This window comes from Plecotus auritus (assembly GCF_963455305.1).
Source record: "Plecotus auritus genome assembly, chromosome: 7".
NCBI classification, from domain to species: domain Eukaryota; kingdom Metazoa; phylum Chordata; class Mammalia; order Chiroptera; family Vespertilionidae; genus Plecotus; species Plecotus auritus.
Window position 1 is genome coordinate 72203512 of NC_137774.1, and position 22496 is coordinate 72226007.

Genomic DNA, 22496 nt, shown 5'->3' on the forward strand with positions numbered 1-22496 from the left:
GTCCCCCCCCAACTGCCCTTCTCTGCAGGCCAAGTCACCCCCAAATTCCCTCCACTGCTGGCCTGGTCACCCCTAACTGCCCTCCCCTGCAGGCTTGATTGCCCCCAACTGCCCTCCCCTGCTGGCCTGATCACCCACAACTGCCCTCCCTTGCAGGCCTGGCCCCTCCCAAATGCCCTCACCTGCTGGCCATCTTGTGGTGGCCATCTTGTGTCCACATGGGGGCAGGATCTTTGACCACATGGAGCAGCCATCTTGTGTGTTGGAGTGATGGTCAATCTGCATATTACTCTTTTATTAGATAGGATTGATTTTAGAAAGGAAGAGAGATAGAAACATCAATAACGAGAATTATCTATAGGCCTGCACACTGACTGGAAATCAAACTGTGACCTCCTGGTTCATAGGTCATTGCTCAACCACTGATCCACACCTGCCGGGCATAACACTGGTATTTCTGAGGTATCCAATGAGGATAGTTCTAGAAGATAGTGTCTTTGTTCACTGCTTTGTGTGTACTTCCTACTATAAAACCTAGTACACTATAGACCAGTGGTTCTCAACCTTTTTAATGCCACAACTCTTTAATACAGTTCCACATGTTGTGGTGACCCCCAACCACAAAATTATTTTCATTGCTACTTCATAACTGTAATTTTGCTACTGTTAATGAATTGTAATGTAAATACCTGTGTTTTCCGATGGTCTTAGGCTCTACAGCAGCGGTTCTCAACCTGTGGGTCACGACCCACAGGTTGAAAACCCCTAGCAGGGTTGCCTAATCAACATGAACAAAGGAAAAAAAGGATAGGTTAAGCCAGTGGTTGGCAAACTCATTAGTCAACAGAGCTGCAAACCGCAGCTTGCGAGCCGCATGTGGCTCGCGAGCTGCAGTTTGCCGACCACTGGCTTAACCTATCCTTTCTTTTCCTTTGTTCATGGCTCTGTTGCAGAATATGACCTTAAGGTTGCAACTGTATATAGCAGTAGGTACCTAGTGTTCAATTATTGGCTTAGAACAGATCCAGGCTGTTAAAATTCTAGATGTACTCCCCAGGAGGGGACAGTATTTCTTCCCTGATATGGCTCAGAAACAGTTCTCAGGCCACTATCTACACGTTCTTTGTTCAGAACAAGGATACCGTAGTTTCCCAGAAGGAATTATGGGTTTTATATCATTCTCCTCTTCAAAGCAAAATGGAAATCCACAGTGAGACAGGACTGTGAAGTTCTAGGCAGAAATAGAAAGAGGGCTCTGCATTCATAGGTTGATTCATATTCCTGGACATGGTTCTTGAGATCCAGTTGTCAAGTTTCCTGCTAAGCCAGGGATTGGCTAGTACGGTGGTCGGCAAACTGTGGTTCGCGAGCCACATGCGGCTTCCGAGCCGTGGTTTGCCGCTCTGTTGACTAAGTTTGCCGACCACTGGGCTAGTAGAACTATCCACAGAGGAAAGCTCTCAGTAACACATATTGTCCTAAGGAGTTGATGTGTCAGGTTTTCTACAAACTTGAACATCACTTCCTTCCTTTTATGTATCTCTTATGTATATCCCAATGGCAGATGAGGGAAGAGTTCTTAGTGAAGCTTTTCTCACACTGGAAGCACTTATGTGGCTTTTCCCCAGTGTGGGTTTCCTGGTGGGCACTGAAGTGGGAGCTGTTCTTGAAGCTTTTCCCACACTGGGCACACTGGTACAGGCCCTCCACAATGTGGACTTGCCAGTGAGCACTAAATGGGAATTTGTTGCCTCTCTTCCCACAGACAGTGCACTGATAAGGCTTTTCCCCAGTGTGGGTCCTCTGATGAACAATGAGGCTAGAGCTCTGGTTGAAGCTTTTCCCACATTCCCCACACTGGTATGGTCTCTTCCCTGTGTGAGTCCTCAGGTGGGCAGTGGGGTTGGAGTGTTCACTGAAGCCTTTCCCATATTCACAGTACTTGTGATGCTTCTTTCCTGTGTGAATTCTGATGCCGAACAAGGTAAAAAACTCGGTTAAAGCTTTTCCCACATTCATGACATTTTAAGCTCTTTCCAGTTCAGAGGCTGGCTGGTGATGAGAAGAGAGAGAACTCTGAGAGTATTCTCTCCCACAGAAGAGATGTGTCCAGGGCTTCTCAGTCCAAAATCTCTGGTGACTCATCCTCTCCTGGGATGGAGCTGTCTCCTCACTCTCCCCTATTCAATGTCTATGTTGCTTTCTTGTCATTGGTTCATGCTCCTAGCCTGTTTTGAACTCAAAGTGCCAAAAAACTTTAACTTTCTCCGTAAATCCTTATTCATTTCTACTACTTCTGAATTATCCCATTTTAGATTCTTTTTATACTCCCATTCTTCATCTCAGAACCTGAAAGAATAAAATTACATTGGACTCTGGAGAAGGAAAACAATGGAATGAGGAAAGAGTTACAATTAAACTACCATAAAGAAGAAATACCTAATTGAATTCTTCATGGGACTAAGTCTTCTGCTAATGAAAAGCCTAAATTTTATTTTCCAATTGTAACACTTTTTAGCTCCAAATTTGTGGTCGCCCTACTTTTCTTGGGTAAGGATTAAAAAATAAAAATAAAATAATAAATAAATAAAATTAAGTAAAATAAATAAAATAAAATAGCACTGCTCTAGCCTGGGGTGGGGCAGAGTCAGGATGATAGTTATCAGGTCAGAGGCAAAGAAAGGTAAGGGAGGTAGGGCCTCTTTGGGAAGGATTGGGATAGGTAAACAGCCATGTGATGCCAGAGTAGACAGAATAAAAAAAGAACCCACGGCACACTCAATAGACCATGTAAAATTCTTTACAACATCTATGGGAAAGAATGAGTTTTAGAGTGAGTCAGTACAAAGTGAAATGGGAACTTCAAGAGACAAAAAACATTAACCACAGCTCACCTGACCTCAGTGGTACAGAGCTCAGCAACATCTCCTGGTTTTAAAGACCCCTCTTCTGGAGATGGTTCCTGGTAGCCTGTGGAGTAAGCCAGGCTAGAGGAGAAATATCCATTATTAGAGGGCAGCTTCCACATAACAGGTTATGAGTGGAATCCCTGGGCCAACAGCATCAGCACTACCTGGGAACCTGTTACACATGCATTTTCCTAGGACCCACTTCAGATCTACTGAGAAAGTCTGGAAATGATGCCTGGGAATCTATTTAACATGTCCCCAGATGAGTATGATGCACAATCAAGTCTGAAGAAGACTTTCATAGCTAATGCCTCACTGCGTGTAGAAAAGTTAAATTTACTGGATGATTAATACTATTCGCAAAACAGCTTTTTTATTTCATTCCAAAGAAATACGTGCACATTATAGAAAAATTTTAAGACAATAATGGTGGTGGTGGGTAGTGTCTCAGAGCCAAAACCTAGAGCTAACTAAAAACTCTTAAAAATACCACAACTCGAACTGTGGCACCCACGGAACAGCTGCAAGCTCCAGAACACCGGTCCCCAATTGGCACAAACACACAGATTCAGAAGAGCTCTACACTCCACCACGGAAAGGTCAGATTTCGCCTGGGATAAGGAGAGAGAGAACTACATAACCAGGCACTCAGAGAAGAGAGACCATGGGGAGACAAAGAAACAGCCCACATATGAAAGAAAAGCAGGCATCACCAGAAAAGGAAGTAAACGAAATGGAGGCAAGCAACCTTCCAGAAAAAGAATTCAGAGAAATGGTAATAAGGTGGCTGAAAAGAATGGAAGACAAATTCGACAATATGAGCAAGAACCAAGAGGAAATGAAGAAGAACCAAGAAGAAATGAAAAATGACATCGCTGCTGTAAAGAACTCAATAGAAAGCATCAAGAGTAGACTAGAAGAAGCAGAGGACCGCATCAGTGAGCTAGAAGACAAGATGGAAAAAAATACCCAAGTAGAGCAACTTCTAGAAAAAAAAATTAAAAGGCAGGAGGAGAGCCTAAGGGAACTTTGGGACAACACGAAACAAAACAACATCCGCATAATAGGGGTTCCAGAAGGAAAGGAAGCTGAGCAAGGAATAGAAAACCTGTTTGAAAAAATAATGACAGAAAATTTCCCTGATATAGGGAAGAAAAAGCCCACACAAATCCAAGAAGCTCACAGAGTCCCAAGCAAAATGAAGCCCAAAAGACTGACACCAAGGCACATCATAATTAAATTGGCAAACACCAACGACAAAGTAAGAATCTTAAAAGCGGCAAGAGAGAGACAGAAAGTTACATACAAAGGAACCCCCATCAGACTAGCAACTGATTTCTCAACAGAAACTCATCAGGCCAGAGGGAATGGAATGAAATATACAAAGTCATGCAAAGGAAGGGTCTGAATCCAAGAATACTGTACCCAGCAAGGCTATCAATCAAAATTGAAGGTGAAATCAGGAGCTTCACAGACAAAAAAGGACTAAGGGAATTTATTACCACCAAACCAGCAATGCAAGTAATGCTAAAGGGTCTGCTATAAAAAAAAAAAAAAAGAAATAGGAAGCGAAGAAGGAACACAGGGGTAAAGAATAAAAATGGCGACAAATAAGTACCTATCAATAATAACTTCAAATGTAAATGGATTAAATGCCCCAATCAAAAGACATAGGGTAACGAATTGGATAAGAAAACAAGACCCATATATCTGCTGTCTACAAGAAACCCACCTCAGAAAAAAAGACGCACACAGACTGAGGGTGAAGGGATGGAAAAAGGTTTTCCAGGCAAATGGAACTGAAAAAAAAGCTGGGGTAGCAATACTTATATCTGACAAATTAGATCTCAAAGTGAAGGACATAACAAGTGATAAGGAAGGCCACTTCATAATACTAAAGGGAGAAATCCAACAAGAAGAAATAACTCTGGTAAACATATATGCACCCAATACAGGAGCACCCAAATACATAAAAAAACTCATGGAGGATATCAAGGGAGAGATTGACAGCAATACAATCATAGTAGGAGACTTTAATACCCCACTATCACCATTGGACAAATCCTCTAAACAAAAAATCATCAAAAAAACATCAATCCTAAATGACTCACTAGACCAAATGGAATTAATTGACATCTTCAGAACATTTCACCCCAAAGCCACAGAATATACATTCTTCTCAAGTGCACATGGGTCATTTTCAAAGATAGATCATATGTTGGGATATAGGCAAAGTCTCTTCAAATTCAAGAAGATAGAAATCATATCACGCATCTTCTCAGACCACAGTGGCATAAAACTAGAAATCAACTACAATAAAAACAACCCAAAGAAATCAAACACATGGAGACTAAACAGCATGCTATTAAACAATGATTGGGTTACCAGAGAGATCAAGGAAGAAATAAAAAACATCATGGCAACAAATGACAATGAAAACACTACAATCCAAAATCTGTGGGGCACAGTGAAAGCAGTCTTCAGAGGGAAGTTCATAGCTCTACAAGCCTACTGCAAAAAACAAGAAACAATGGTAATAAATTACCTAACCCTACAACTCAAAGAGTTAGAAAAAGAGCAACAAGAAAAGCCCAGTGTAAGCAGAATGAAGGAAATAATAAAGATCAGAGTGGAGATAAATGACATAGAGACCAAAGAAACAATACAAAAGATCAACAAAACCAAGAGCTGGTTCTTTGAAAGGATAAACAAGATTGATGAACCTCTAGCCAGGCTCACCAAGAAGCAAAGAGAGAGGACCCAAATAATAACAGAAATGAAAGAGGTGAAATAACAACAGATCCTGCTGAAATACAAAGGATTGTTAAAAAATACTACGAACAACTCTATTCCAACAAACTGGACAACCTGGAGGAAATGGACATATTCCTAGAAAAATATAACCTTCCAAAACTCAATCAGGAAGAATCTAAACAGCTCAATATGCCAGTAACTATGGAAGAAATTGAAGCAGTCATCAAAAAGCTTCCAGCAAACAAAAGCCCGGGGCCAGACGGCATCACAAGCGTTTTAGCAAACATTCAAGGAAGAACTAAAACCTATCCTCCTCAGACTATTCCAGAAAATTCAAGAGGAAGGAACACTTCCAAGCTCCTTCTATGAAGCCAGCATCACCCTAATACCAAAACCAGATAAAGACAACACAATGAAGGAGAATTACAGGCCAATATCCCTCATGAACGTAGATGCCAAAATCCTCAACAAAATTCTAGCAAATCGGATCCAGCAGTACATCAGAAAGATCATACACCATGACCAAGTAGGGTTTATCCAAGGAATGCAAGGATGGTACAATATCCGCAAATCAATAAATGTGATACATCACATAAACAAATTGAGATAAAAATCACATAGTCATATCAATTGATGCATAAAAAGCATTTGACAAAATCCAACACCCTTTCTTGATAAAAACTCTCAACAAGGTGGGAATAGAAGGATCATACCTCAACATAATAAAAGCTATATATGATAAACCCACAGCTAACATCATACTCAATGGGCAAAAACTAAAACCATTTCCCCTAAGAACAGGAACAAGACAGGGATGCCCACTCTTACCACTCCTGTTTGACATAGTACTGGAAGTATTAGCCATTGAAATTAGACAAGAAGAAGAAATAAAAGGCATCCAAACTGGAAAAGAAGAAGTAAAGCTGTCCTTATTTGCAGATGACATGATATTATACATAAAAATCCCGAAACACTCCATCAAAAAACTAACAGACTTAGTAAATGAATTTGGCAATTTAGCAGGATACAAAATTAACGCCAAGAAATCTATGGCATTTCTATACACCAATAGTGAACTTACAGAAAGAGAGACTAAAAAAGCAATCCCATTTACCATCGCACCAAAAAAATTAAGATGCCTAAGAATAAACTTAACCAAGGAGGTAAAAGACCTATACGCGGAAAACTACAGGACACTGAAAAAAGAGACAGAGGAAGATGTAAACAGATGGAAGAACGTACCATGTTCAGGGATTGGTAGAATCAACATCATTAAAATGTCCATACTACCCAAAGCAATCTATAGATTCAATGCACTCCCCATTAAAATACTAACGACATATTTCTCAGACCTATAAAGAACTCTCCAAAAATTCATCTGGAATAAAAAAAGACCCCGAATAGCCACAGCAATCCTGAGAACGAAGAATAAAGTAGGAGGGATCTCAATACCAGATTTCAAGCTGTATTACAAAGCCACTGTCGTCAAAACAGCCTGGTACTGGCAGAAGAACAGACATATAGATCAATGGAATAGAATAGAGAATCCAGATATCGACCCAAATCACTATGCACAATTAATATTTGACAAAGGAGGCATGAACATACAATGGAGTCAAGACATTCTCTTCAATAAATGGTGTTGGGAAAATTGGACAGATACATGCAAAAAAATGAAACTAGATCACCAACTTATACCATACACAATAATAAACTCAAAATGGATACAGGACTTAAATATAAGACGGGAAACCATAAAAATACTAGAGGAATCCACAGGCAGCAAAATCTCAGACATATGCTGAAAGAACTTCTTCACTGATACTGCCCCAAGGGCAATGGAAGCCAAAGGGAAAATAAACAAATGGGACTACATCAAAATAAAAAGCTTTTTCACAGCAAAAGAAACCATCAACAAAACAACAAGAAACCCCACTGTATGGGAGAACATATTTGCAAATGTTATCACTGATAAAGGTTTAATTTCCAACATCTACAGGCAGCTTATACAACTTAATAAAAGGAAGATAAATGATCCAATAAAAAAATGGGCAACGGACCTAAATAGAATCTTTTTGAAAGAAGACAGAAGGAAGGCCAAGAGACACATGAAAACATGCTCAAAGTCACTAATTATCCGAGAGATGCAAATCAAAACGACAATGCGATACCATCTCACACCTGTCAGAATGGCTATCATCAACAAATCAACAAACGACAAGTGTTGGCGAGGATGCAGAGAAAAAGGAACCCTCGTGCATTGCTGGTGGGAATGCAGACTGGTGCAGCCACTGTGGAGAACAGTATGGAGTTTCCTCAAAAAACTGAAAATGGAACTCCCATTTGACCCAGTAATCCCACTCCTAGGAATATATCCTAAGAAACTAGAAACACCAATCAGAAAGGATATATGCACCCCTATGTTCATAGCAGCACAATTTGCAAGAGCTAAGATTTGGAAACAGCCTAGGTGCCCGTCAGCAGATGACTGGATCAGAAAACTATGGTACATCTACACAATGGAATACTATGCTGCCATAAAAATGAAGGAATTATTACCATTTGTAGGCACCTGGATGGAATTAGAGAACATTATGCTAAGTGAAATAAGCCAGTCAATGAAAGAAAAATACCACATGATCTCATGCATTTGGGGATAATGAAAAACATTATAAACTGATGAACAAAAAGATAGATACAGAGGCAGTAAAGCATCAAACAGACTGTCAAATTACAGCGGGAAGGTTAGGGAGAGGTAGGGGAAATAAGAGATCAATTGAAGGACTTATATGAATGCATATAAGAGTAACCAATGGATGCAAAACATTGGGGGGTGAGGGCATGTATGGGAGTGGGGTGGGGGGGGCAATGGTAAGATATGTACACATATAATACCTTAATAAAAAAAAATACCACATGCCCTAACTGGTTTGGCTCAGTGGATAGAGCGTCGGCCTGCAGACTGAAAGGTCCCGGGTTTGATTCCGGTCAAGGGCATGTACCTTGGTTGCGGGCACATCCCCAGTGGGGGATGTGCAGGAGGCAACTGATCGATGGTTCTCTCTCATTGATGTTTCTAACTCTCTATCCCTCTCCCTTCCTCTCTGTATAAAAAATCAATAAAATATATTAAAAAAAAATACCACAACTCAAACCTCTTATTTTTTTCCAGACCAAGATTATGTATTCTTTCCCAGATCCCACCTTTAAGAGTTCTACAAAAGAAATGGTTCATTTTGATGACATTCAGAGGTCTGTGGACTTGGGGAGGTTACAACACTTGGGGATCTGAGTGGCCTGTGGGAATGGTGAGTGACGGGAGCAGAACTGGAACATAGTGAGTCCTACCCCCTTTGCTCAGACCCCAAAGCTTCAGAAATCACACACAAGAGAGCACAGATGTTCCCAAGGATTAAAAGGACATAAATGCTAAATGGCAAAGTTTAAAAAGATATTGATAGAGTATTTACATTGCTCAAAAAATACAAAAGTTAATAAATCTTTTAGACAATTACCCCTTTCATTAGCAGAAGCTTACCAATTTAAATAGCATGAAGACACCATGCTCTCCTCCAGGATTTGAGTTATATAAAGATGAGCTAGCTTTTAAAACTTATTTAGCAACTTGCAAGGGCAGCTTTCAATGAAGCAGAAAAGGCAGCAGTGGTCTTTAGGCTATCTAAAAATGTATGGAGCTAAAGTGCTTATATATAGAGCCTTGGTCTGTCCATGTAATGGAATATCAGTCAGCCATTAAAAGGAATGAAGTGATACATGCTGCAAACATACCAAGTGAAAGAGGACAGACACAAAAAGTCACATATTAGAGAAACCAAGATGGTGGCATAGGTGAACACCTAAACTGCTGCCTCGCACAACAATTTCAAAACTACAGCTAAAAGACAGAACAGAAATCATCCAGAACCACAGGAAAGCTGGCTGAGTGGAAATTCTACAACTAGAAGGAAAAAGAGGGGCATGCAGAGACTCAGAGGAGCTGCAAAAGGCTGAGGTACGGAGACGCGCGCGGAGAGGATGAGCAGCTGAGTGCCTATCTAGCTTTCTCTAGCGGGAGAGAGACGGAAGCTCCCGACTGCACTGAACCCCAGTTTCGGGCGAGACCCTGGGGACCCAAACTCATACGGGGGGAGTCTGGACTGGCGGGAAAAGAGAGGAGAGCATGGAAACTCAGGGGAGCCGCGAAAGACAGAGGTCTGGAGGCGCGCACACGAGTGCATGCAGAGAGGACTGACTGCTGAGTATGCCACTGGCTTTCTTTAATGGGAGGAAGATGGAAGCTCCTGACTGCGCTTACCTCCACTTCTGGGTGAGAATCTGGGAATCCAGTTTCATTGGGGGAGAAACTGGACTGTCTGGCAGCAGGCGAAACTTGAGGGCAGCTCTCTCTCAGAGGTGCTTGCAGTGATTACCGAGGGACACTGAGACTCAGGGGCCTCATAGGGCAGTGCTGACAGGAAGCCAAGGCTGTCTGCTCAGCCCTGAGACTCTGCCCCATCCAAACTGAGCACAGAGGCTTTTGCAGTTTTGCAAGTCTTGTCTCATAAGGCTGTCTCCAGCACAGAAGTTCTCCCGGCATAGACACAGCTGATCCTCACAGCCAGTTGGCCTGGAGGTCAATTTCTCCCAGTGATACCAACAACAATCAAGACTTAACTACAACAAGGCTGTACACACAGTCCACAAAGAGGTGCACCAAGAGTGTCCACCTCAGGTAACTGGGGAGGCTGAGCCACTGGGCCCTATAGGACACCTACCACACAAAGCTACTCTACCAACTCAGGGAAGCAGCGAAAATGCAGAGACAAAGAAACAGATTACAAACAAAAGAAATGGAGGAAAGCAAACGACTGGATAAGAGTTCAAAACCACGGTTAAAAGGTTTTTCAAGAATTTCCTAGAAAAGTCCGATAAATTTAGCGACACCCTCGAGGTTGTGAAAAAGGACCAACTAGAAATTAAACATACACTGACTGACATAAAAAATATTATACAGAGACCCAACAGCAGACTAGAGAATCGCAAGAATCAAGTCAAAGATTTGAAATACAAAGAAGCAAAAAACACTCAACCAGGAAAGCAAAAAGAAAAAAGAATCCAAAAATTTGAAGATAGTGTAAGGAGCCTCTGGGACAACTTCAAGCATACCAACATCAGAATTATGGGGGTGCCAGAAGAAGAGAGAGAACAAGATACTGAAAACCTATTTGAAGAAATAAGGACCGAAAACTTCCCCCACCTGGTGAAAGAAATAGACTTACAAGTCCAGGAAGCGCACAGAACCCCAAACAAAAGGAATCCAAAGAGGACCACACCAAGACACATCATAATTAAAATGCCAAGAGCAAAAGACAAAGAATATTAAAAGCAGTAAGAGAAAAACAGTTAATTACCTACAAGGGAGCACGCATACGATTGTCAGCTGATTTCTCAACAGAAACTATGCAGGCCAGACGAGAATGGCAAGAAATATTCAAAGTGATGAATAGCAAGAACCTACAACCTAGATTACCCAGCAAAATTATCATTCAGAATTGAAGGTCAGATAAAGAGCTTCACAGATAAGAAAAAGCTAAAGGAGTTCATCAACACCAAACCAGTATTATATTAAATGCTGAAAGGTACTCTTTAAGAAGAGGAAGAAGAAGAAAAAGGTAAAGATAAAAATTATGAACAACAAATACATATCTATCAACAAGTGAATCTAAAAATCAAGTGAATAAAAAATCTGATGAACAGAATAAACTGGTGAATATAATAGAATCAGGGGCATAGAAAGGGAGTGAACTGACAATTCTCAGGGGGAAAGGGGTGTGGGGGGTGCGGGAAGAGACTGGACAAAGGTCGTACACCTATGGATGAGGACAGTGCCGGGGAGGTAAGGGCAGAGGGTGGGGTGGGAACTGGGTGGAGGGGAGCTATGGGGGGGAAAAAAAGGAACAATTGTAATAATCTGAACAATAAAGATTTATTAAATTAAAAATAAAGTCACATATTATAGGATTCCATTTCTTTGAAATGTCTAGACCAGGCAAATTCATCGACAGAGAATGAACAGAAACTGCTTAATGAATACAGTGTTTCCTTTAATAAAATGTTTTAGAACTAGACAGAGGTAGTGATTGTGTAATATATATATTTTTTAATCCTCACCCAAGGACATCCTCCATTAAATTCCAGAGAGCGTGGAAGAGAGGGAAAGTCCTCCTACATGTGCCCCAACTAGAGCCTGGGCTGGGAAGGAGCTTGTAACCGAGGCATGGGTCCCCAACCGGAATCGAACCCGGGACCCTTTGGTCCGCAGTTCAACGCTCTATCCACCAAGTCAAACCAGCCAAGGCTATATAACATTTTTAATGTACTAAATGCCACTGATTGTTCATTTGAGAATGGCTAATTTTATGTTATGTGAATTTCACCTAAATTAAGAAAATTTTTAATTATTTTTTTTCTAAAATAATTGAGACAAAACAAAAACTAGAGCTTTGAAAGAAAGGCAAAAACAATAAGAGAAATGTATTCTGAAGGAGATTAAGCTGGATGGGGCAGGGTTTAATGTCTTTAAGTACATGAAGAACTACTATGCAGAAGGTCACAGTAAACATGTTCACCTTAATACAACCGATTCCAACATAATAGACTACAAAGTTTCATTTATATCCCACCTTCTCACTGGGAAACATAACTACTTCCTATTCCAGCCACATGGACCCAGCACCCAGCTAGCTGCTTCCCGCTCAGACCACAGAGCCACTTAGGCTATGGCATTCCTCTGACACACACTCCTCCATTACTCTATGACTCTCCCAGACTTCTGATCCGGATTTCAGTTGCCTTTTTCCACCAAGTCTCTCACAACCTAACCCTCATTTTACTTTTTCTTCTCCTGAGCATTTTACACCTCCCTTCTCCCTAAGTATACAAGGTGGTTACACTAATTGGATCTCAGACCTAGTCCCTACCTCCACATGAGGATATTGTGTGAAACTTATCACTCTGTCCCTAACTGACCCTGTTAATCCAGACAGGAAAGACTAACTCCAATACAACTTTGTTGAGGGTACTACCCATGGCATTGTGCCCTCAATGTACCTTCTAGTAAGAGAGATTAGATTTTAATTCACCAATTTCTCTAATTTTCCTGACCTCCTTAGTAAAGGACAGTTGTCCTTTCCCTGACCTTGTTTTAGAGAACTGTTCTGAGTATTTTTACCACTTTAATTAGGGTCTCTAAACATTCACTGAATATATGAATGTGTAAGATATTTCAGCAAATGAGAAATTCTTCCCATAGACTAAGGGCATAGGACCAACTATAGTATTTTGGTGGGTAGCAGAGGGCTAGTGTACATTTCTCAACTAAGCACCTCTCTAGTAAGTAGATACCTGTGCTCCTCAGCCCAACTTCTTATAATCAAAACCACAAGGTTCTGGTTACCCTTTCTCACCTGTTGCCCAGGTACTCTCTGTACATCCTCAACCAGAGCTACAGCTTCTTCATTTTCTGGACGCTATTTCTTCACCCAGGTCTGGAGCTCCTCCAGCAAGATTGTGAGAAACTGCTCCAAAATCAGCAGCTCTAGGATTTTCTCTTTTGAGTGTGTCTTAGGTCTCAGCCACTGTCAGTAGAGTTCCCAGAGTGTGCTAAAGGCTTCATGGGGGCCAGCTACCTCCTGGTAGCAGAACTGCCTGAAGCGCTGGTGGGAAGCTTCATAGTCAAGGCTGTTGTTGTGAAGGGCTGATTTCTGTCTCTGTGTGGATTCCTCGCTTGGGGATGAGTGTGCCTGGGGACTCTTTGTTGCAGCCATCATTCGCTTCATGAACTGGCTCACTGGTTGCCACTTCCACCCAAGATCAGATTCCATTTCTTTTCATATCACTGGGAAGTAGTTATCCTGGATACCAATGAAAGGAATCAGAGACGTGAGAGTGACATAGATGTGCAGAATCATAGTTGAAAAGGGCCTCCCTGGCCAGATAGCTCACTTGGTTAGAGCATCATCCCAATACACCAAGGTTGCAAGTTCCATCTCCTGTCAGGGGACATATAAGAATCAACCAATAAATAAGTGGAATAACAAATCGATGTTTCTCTCTCCCTCTCTCTAAAAATCAATAAAACGTGTGTGTTTTTAAAAGAGGAAAGGGCTCAACTTTGAAGGGAGAATGCAAAAATACATTAAACTGTCCTATATTCTTTCCCTCTGCTTCTTGTGATTTATTTCTATCCTTTATCTTTACTCCCTTCACAATCTAAGTCAAGGACCCAAAACATTAGAGATATGAAAAAAACATAGTTTTCTCCCAGCCAGATTTCTCTCCATTAATGAATTCTTCAAACTACTCACAGTGTAGTCCAGCTGTCCATTCTCATGTCTGGGTCTTGTCCCTGTCATTCCCCACCCTCAAGAAGCCTGGACCCACCTTTCCAATTGTCACTTTCTCTTAAGAAGAGAATAGTATGTGAGTGCCTCTGGAGTAACCTCTTTATCACTGTGATACCCTCCTCCCTATCACCACCACCACCATACACACAATGTGTATGATAGATGACTGATCTGGTTTGCTGTATGTTGCTCCCCTCTTTCCCACCCAGCATTTCTTCCCCACTTCTGATAGCCATAGCATCTTCTTTTTTGAGAGCCCCTCTCCATTCCACTGGCTCTGGTGGGGCTGTTCATCATTATAGTGCCCTTCTCCCTACCCCAGGAGTGGGCATCTGAAAAAGGCTGGACCTGTCAAAATTCTTCTGAGATTTGACATACAGGTGGGGTAGGAGAAGTTCAATTTCCTATGAATTGCTAACTTGAGAGGATGTAAGACTGGAACTATCTGCAATATGTCCCACTCAACATTCTACTTCTCCACTGGAGTGAGCCTGTTTACAGGAGTAAAAAAATTCTTTAAAAAAAGGAATTCAGGGGGAGAGAAAAAATGGCAGCCAAATAGGTAGACCTGTTGTGCACCTCATCCTAGGGCCAGACTGGAAAAACAACTAAATTGGAGAACATACACCTGTGTGAGAATTGTGAGAATAAACAAGTAATCTTTAATGTCAGAGAAGGGAGTTTAGGCAACCACCATTTTGGTTTGCGTGACTTGACAATTGCCATTTTGAAACCACAAAGGTCAACTCCTCCCTTTTTCCTTTAAATTAGCCAATTGCACAAGAATGTGAGCCTAAACTCTGACTAATCAAGAGTGAGGGAAAGACGGCATGCTTCAGAGATAAAACCCTGAGTGGACTGCCCGCTCAGTGTGCATGATTACCAAATCCTGTGTTGGTTGCCCATACTCCTGCAGAAGTAAAGATATTTGCCTTGTCTGGCTCCCAGGTATCCTTTGTGTTCTACCAGGACCCCTGGTTTGGGGGCTCGCCTTCTTTCTAACACCTGGAATTACCAACTGAGGTCCAGCTGAGGAGGAGACAAATCAAGGAAAAATAGAAAACGCCTGGAGACCAGTAGAAAGGGCGAGGTTGTGAGAGGGGATGAACCAGCTTCCAGGGGTGGCAGGCCAGCGGGGCCTGAGAGAGAAGAGGCAGCTCCTGGTTACAGGAGGGTCGGTACCCTCAGAAGATAGAGGCTAGGAACCCGGGCTGGTCTCCACAGCTTGCAGCATCAGAGCCTAGACCCGTAGCCTCCGTAACATTCAGCCAATGAAAGGCGGCAGAGCTGCTGGCCACAACAGAGTCTGGAGCCAGCAGACCAGAACCAGTCAGAGAGAAATCCACAATTTCATTATTTATTTATTTATTTTTTTTTAACCCAAAGCACCGGAGTTCTCATCTGCAGCTAGTCACATGAGGCTTTGGTGCAGGGAGGGAGGTGCGGACTTGAGGTGCCTAAGGAAAGATTGAGGTGGGAAGCATTGCGGGGAGAATTGAAAAAACAACAGCCAGGAGCATTTGGTTATAGGCTCCCAAACCAAAACAGCCATTTTTTTCTGAGAAGAGTTAGCTGCTCCTAGTAGCTTCAGGGCAGGAAAGGAAAAAAGCCCTGCCCTAGATTATACAGCCTGCCTCACCCTCAGGAACCCTACGTGCACACCCAGCATTTCGAGCTTTTCAGAGGAAATAAAAGCAGAGGCCAAGCTTACAAGTTTAAAAAGTTTCAAGGACCCCTCAGTGACTGGATTGGGCAAGGGCCATCTGCCCCACTATCCTGGGGAACAGACTGGTACTTTCCCTGAATAGGAGAAGTGATGAAAACTCCAGGTTTCCAGCCAACCTTGTTGGTCTTCACAGAAGGATCTCTGTCTAGCCAATGGCAGAGTAATATTTTGGGCCACTCATGGAGGAGTAGCTCTGAGACAGGGAAACACCCACCATATTCCTTCCTTGATCTGTCTCCTCCTCAGCAGCACCTCCCCCACCTAAAGCCCGTTCAGAAACAGACTTTTGAGTGACTAAGATTAAAGGCAGGCAAAGGCAAGCAGAGGTGGAGCAGGCAAAGAATAAGAATGGCAATAAATAAGTACCTATCAGTAATAACCTTAAATGTAAATGGCTTAAATACTCCAATCAAAAGACGTGGGTAGCTGATAGGATAAAAAAACATGACCCAGCCGAAACCGGTTTGGCTCAGTGGATAGAGCGTCGGCCTGCAGACTGAAGGGTCCCGGTTCGATTCCGGTCAAGGGCATGTACCTTGGTTGCGGGCACATCCCCATGGTGAGGTGTGCAGGAGGCAGCTGATCGATGTTTCTCTCTCATCGATGTTTCTAGCTCTCTATCCCTCTCCCTTCCTCTCTGTAAAATATCAATAAAATATATATATAAAAAAAGAAAACATGACCCATCCTATATCATAAAAAGGTAATATTCAAATTGACCGTCACTCCAACACACAAGATGGCTGCCCCCATGTGAACACAAGATGGCCACCACAAGATGGCCGGCAGGGGAGGGCAGTTGTGGGCAATCAGGCCAGCAGGGGAGGGCAGTTGGGAGTGACCAGGCCAGCAGGGGAGGGCAGTTGGGAGAGACAAGGCCTGCAGGGGAGGACAGTTGGGGGGACCAGGCCAGCAGGGGAGGGCAGTTGGGAGAGACAAGGCCTGCAGGGGAGGACAGTTGGGGGGACCAGGCCTGCAGGGGAAGGCAGTTGGGGGCAACCAGGCCTGCAGGGGAGGACAGTTAGGGGCAATCAGGCCAGCAGGGGAGCAGGTAGGCATCGATCAGGCTGGCAGGGGAGTGGTTAGGGAGTGATCAGGCTGGCAGGCAGAAGCAGTTAGGGGCAATCAGGCAGGCAGGCAGGCAGGCGAGCGGTTGGGAGCCAGTAGATCCTAGTGGGATCGGGCCTAAACAGGCAGTTGGACATCCCTCAAGGGGTCCCAGATTGGAGAGGGTGCAGGCTGGGCTGAGGGACACCACCCCCACCCCCATGCACGAATTTGTGCACCAGGCCTCTAGTATAGTATATGATGTCTATAAGAGACCCACCTCAGCACATAGGACTCACATAAACTGAAAGTGAAGGCAAGGAAAAATAAATGTCAGGCAAATGAAAAAAAAAAGCTGGGGTAGCAATACTCATTTCTGACAAAATAGAATTCAAAGTGAAGGCCATAACAAGAGATAATGAAGGCCACTGCATAATATTAAAAGAATCGCTTCATTAAGAGGATATAACTCTGATAAAGATATATGCACCCAATACAGGAGCATCCAAATATATTAAAAAAAAACTTTTGGAAAATTTTAAGGGAGAGATTGACAGCAATACAATCATAGTAGGGGACTCCCCCACTGACATCACTGAATAGATCTTCTAGACAAAAAATCAACAAGGAAACAGTGATCCTAAATGACACACTAGATCAGATGGCATTAATTGACATTTTCAGAATAATCTCCCCAAAGCTACAGAATATACATTCTTCTCAAGTGCACATGGACATTTTCAAAGACAGACCACATGTTAGGATACAAACTAAGTCTCTACAAGTTCAAGAAGACAAATCATATCAAGCATCTTCTCATCACAATGAACCTAGAAATCAACTACAATAAAAACACTCAAAAACATTCAAACACATGGAGGCTAAATAGCATGCTATTAAACAATAAATGGGTTACCAAAGAGATCACAGAAATAAAAAACATCCTGAAAGCAGTCCTGAGGGAAATTCATACCACTAGGCCTACCTCAAAAAAACAAGAAAAACTTTTAATAAGTTATCTAATGCTACAATTTAAAGAATTAGAAAGAGAACAACAAGAAAAGCCCGGAGTAAGTAGAAGGAAGGAAATAATAAAGATCAGAGCAGAAATAAATGACATAGAGACTAAAAAAAAACAAAGAAAAAAAAAGATCAATAAAACCAAGAGCTGGTTCTTTGCAAAGATAAACAAGATAGATGAAACTCTAGCCAGACTCATCAAGAAACAAAGAGGACACAAAATCAGAAATGAAAGAGGTGAAGTAATAAATGATCCCAGAGAAATACAAAGGATCATTAAAAAATACTATGAACGACTACATTCCAACAAACTGGACAATCTGGACATATTCCTGGAAAAATACAATCTTCCAAACCCAACCAGGAAGAATAGAAACAAACAAACCTGAGTAGACTGATGAAATTGAAGCAGTAATTTAAAAACTTCCAGCAACAAAAGCCCTGGTCTGAAAGGCTTCACAGGGAGTTTTACCAAACAGTCAAAAAAGAACTAACACCTATTCTCCTCAAACTATTTCAAAAAATTCAAGAGGAAGGAATACTTCTAAGCTCTTTTTATGAGGCCAGCCTTACTCTAATTCCAAAACCAGATAAAGAAACTATATCCCTTATGAATATAGATACTAAAATCCTCAACAAAATATTAGTGAATTGGATCCAACAATACATTAAAAAGATCATACACCATGACCAAGTGGGATTTATTCCAGGGATGAAAGGCTGGTACAATATTCACAAGCCAATAAATGTGATACATCACATAAACAGATTGCAAAACAAAAATCACATGATCAGCCACTGTTGTTCAACATAGTACTGGAAGTCCTAGCCATAGCAATCAGACAAGAAGAAAAAAATAAAAGGCATCCAAATTGGAAAGGAGGAAGTAAAACTGTCATTAAATGCAGATGACATGATGTTGTACATAGAAAACCCTAAAGACTCCATCAAAAAACTACTAGATTTGCCCTAGCTGGTTTGGCTCAGTGGATAGAGAATCAGCCTGTAGACTGAAGGGTCCCAGGTTCGATTCCTAGTCAGGACACATGCCTGGGTTGTGGGCTCAATCCCCAGTAGGGGGTGTGCAAGAGGCAAACTGATCAGTGATTCTCTCTCATCATTGATGTTTCTATCTCTCGCTCCCTCTCCCTTCCTCTTTGAAATCAATAAAAATATACTTTAAAAAAAACCTGCTAGATTTGGATGTGAGGGCATTCTGGCTGTGACATCTGTCACCCCATTGATCACCAGGGTTGATTAGGCTTATCTGGCTGATCTGGCTGACTAGGTGGGTGTCCCCCTCCTCCCTCACCAATCCATGTGCATCCCTCCTGAAGCTGCATGCTCAGTGGAAAAGGACTTGCTCAGTTGAAGAGGATGACCTTTGCCCCAGAGGAGAGGACCCGTCTTTGGTCAAGAGTATACGAGTAGCTGCATTCCCCTGCTAGAACCTTCAAACAATCTCTCAAAAAACTACTAGATTTAATAAATAAATTCAGCAACATAGCAAAATACAAAATTAACACCCAGAAATCTATGGCATTTTTTCTACACCAATAATGAACTCTCAGAAAGAGAAACTTAAAAAAAAAAAAATCCCATTTACCATTTCAACAAAAATTTTAAGAAACTTAGGTATACACTTAACCAAGGTGGTAAAAGGCCTGTACTAGGAAAACTACAGGATGCTGAAAAAAGAAATAGAGGAAGACACAAACAAGTGGAAGAATATACTATGTTCATGGATTGGTAGAATCAACATCATTAAAATGTCCATACTACCCAAAGCAATCCATAGATTCAATTCAATCCCTATTAAAATACCAACAGCATATTTCACAGATCAAACACTATATGGAACTAAAAAAGAGCCTAATAGCCGAAGCAATCTTGAGAAAGAGGAACAAAGTTGGAGGGATCACAATACCAGATATCAAGTTATACTACAATGCCACTGTAATCAAAACAGCCTGGTACTGGCACAAAAACAAGCATATAGATCAATGGAACAGAACAGAACACCCAGAAATTGACCCAAGACATTAAGCTCAATTAATATTTGACAAAGGAAGCAAGAGCATACAATGGAGTAAAGACAGTCTCTTCAATAAATGGTGTTGGGAAAATTGGACAGATACATGCAAAAAAATGAAACTAGGCCACCAACTTACACCATACACAAGAATAAACTCAAAATGGATAAAAAACTTAAATGAATTTGTGAAACCATAAAAATCTTAGAAGAATCCATAGGCAGCAAAATCTCAGACATTTCTCACAGCAATATGTTTATAGATACTTCTCCTAGGGCTGTGGTCATCAAACTGCGGCTTGCGAGCCACATGAGGCTCTTTGGCTCCTTGAGTGTGGCTCTTCCACAAAATACCACGGCCTGGGCGAGTCTATTTTGAAGAAGTGGCATTAGAAGAAGTTTAAGTTTAAAAAATTTGGCTCTCAAAAGAAATTTCAATTGTTGTACTGTTGATATTTGGCTCTGTTGACTAATGAGTTTGCTGACCACTGTCCTAGGGCAAAGGAAACTAAGGAGAAAACAAACAAATGGGACTATATCAAAATAAAAAGCTTCTGCACAGTAAAAGAAACCATCAACAAAATGAAAAGGAAGCCCACTGCATGGGAGAACATATTTGCCAATGATACATCCAATAAGGGGTTAATTTCCAAAATATATAGGGAACTCATACAATTTAACAAAAGGAAGACAAACAATCCAATTAAAAAATGGGCAAAGAACCTAAATAGATACTTCTCCAAAGTGTACATACAGATGGCCAAGAGACATATGAAAAAATGCTCAAAGTCACTAATCATCTGGAGATGCAAATTTGAAGACAATGAGGTATCACCTCACACCTGTCAGAATGGCTATCATCAACAAACTACAAGTGTTGGCGAGAATGTGAAGAGAAACCTAGCACAATGCTAGTGTGAATGCAGACTGCTGCAGCGATTATGGAAAACAGTATTGCATTTCCTCAAAAAATTAAAAATGGAACTCTCATTTTACCCAGTGATCCCACTTCTAGGAATATATCCCAAGAAATCAGAAACACCAATCAGAAAGAATATATGCACCCCTATGTTCATAGCTGCACAATTTACAATAGCTAAGATTTGGAAACAGCCCAAGTGCCAGCAGATGTGTGAATAAAAAAGTTGTAGTACATTTACATAATGGAATACTACTGTAAAAAGGAAAGAACTCTTACCATTTGCAACAGCATGGAGGGACCTGGAGAGAATTATGCTAAGTGAAATAAGCCAGTTAGGGAAAGATAAGTATCACATGATCTCACTCATATGTGGAATATAATAAACAAAATAAGCTGATGAACAAAACAGACATACAAGCTTGGAACAAACTGGAATCTCAGAGGGAAGGCGGGGGAGGGTGGGTGGATGGAAAGAGATCAACCAAAGAACTTGTATGCATACATGCATAACCCATGGACACAGACAATAGGATGGTGAAGGCCTGGAGTAGGGGGCAGGGGTGGGCTAGAAGAGGTCAATGGGGAGGCGGGGAGCAGGGGGATATGTAATACTTTCAACAATAAAGACTTAAAAAGGGGGGTGGGGAGGGACTCAGGTTGCCTTTCTTCCAAAGAACTTGAACTGCCTTCATTTATATTGTCTTTCCATTTTAATGTGGCAGTAGGGGTTAGAGATAGAGGAATCAAAAGCATTGATGTTAACAGTCATTTTTAACAAAAAAAGGAGTATCATATCTCCTCAGCAGCAAGGCTGGGACTAGAACCTGTAGCCATCCGCGCCGCCCCCCCCCCCCTCCCCACACTTGTCTAACACATTTTCGTACATCCGCACTTTATCTGAAAGAATAATTTAACAAATGCTATTCTAGTTTCATGCAGAAGACGGAGCCGGCACTCCTCTCGACCGCTGACATCATTCATATAAATTTTAAAATTCTGGTCTCTCAAAAACGTGTTTCCTTCTGGCGATGATCCACTCAGCAGAAAGTAGGATGAGAATGGGGACCGGACTGATTCACCTTCACTTGTCAAGGATGCACTAAGTACTCCTAGAGCACTTGATGCTAAAAAGGTTCTCTACTGTGGCTGAAGTGGTGTAGGAAAACATCCGCAGGTTCGCGCTGCAGCGAGACGTAGATCATGGTCATGGTCACCGGCCAGAAGGAGTCAGGGCGCGGGCACAGAGATCGGAACCCGGCCTGGTCCGCTCAGGTGGACCGAGGGCACCGGGGCGTAGGAAGGTGACCGCGGAGCTTGCGAGAGGTGCCCGGGCCTGGCTCGACCGCTCTGAAAGGACTTGGGAGGCAAAAGGCACCCAGGCCGACATTGTGCCCAGCTGCGGGCGCTCCCCCCGGCCCCCAGCCAGGAGCAAGCAGAGCACTCACCTGACTCACGCACTCTCACCTCTTCAAAGCTGCCAAGCCGGAAGTCAGGGCTCATGCGCGGGCGTTAACTGCCCTGGGCTAACACTCGCGGGCCTCGTGGGTCGTGCCACCGGACTACAACTCCCAGGGTGCACTACGACGGCTGGACGCCGTTTCTCGTCAGCATCGACAGATATACCAGCCAATAGACAGGACGCTCTGCGAAGAAGGCGGCTCTCCCGTGGTGTAGTTCCTCC

General features: G+C 42.2%; 1 protein-coding gene across 1 annotated transcript; it reads right to left on the minus strand.

Moving 5' to 3' along the window:
• Positions 1 to 190: 190 nt before the first annotated feature.
• Positions 191 to 22364, minus strand: ZSCAN32 (zinc finger and SCAN domain containing 32). The gene is given in 4 exon segments (XM_080677447.1): positions 191 to 2025; positions 13205 to 13303; positions 13307 to 13714; positions 22261 to 22364. Coding segments are annotated over 3 exon segments (846 nt in total). The 5' UTR covers positions 13547 to 13714; positions 22261 to 22364; the 3' UTR covers positions 191 to 1518.
• Positions 22365 to 22496: the final 132 nt, after the last annotated feature.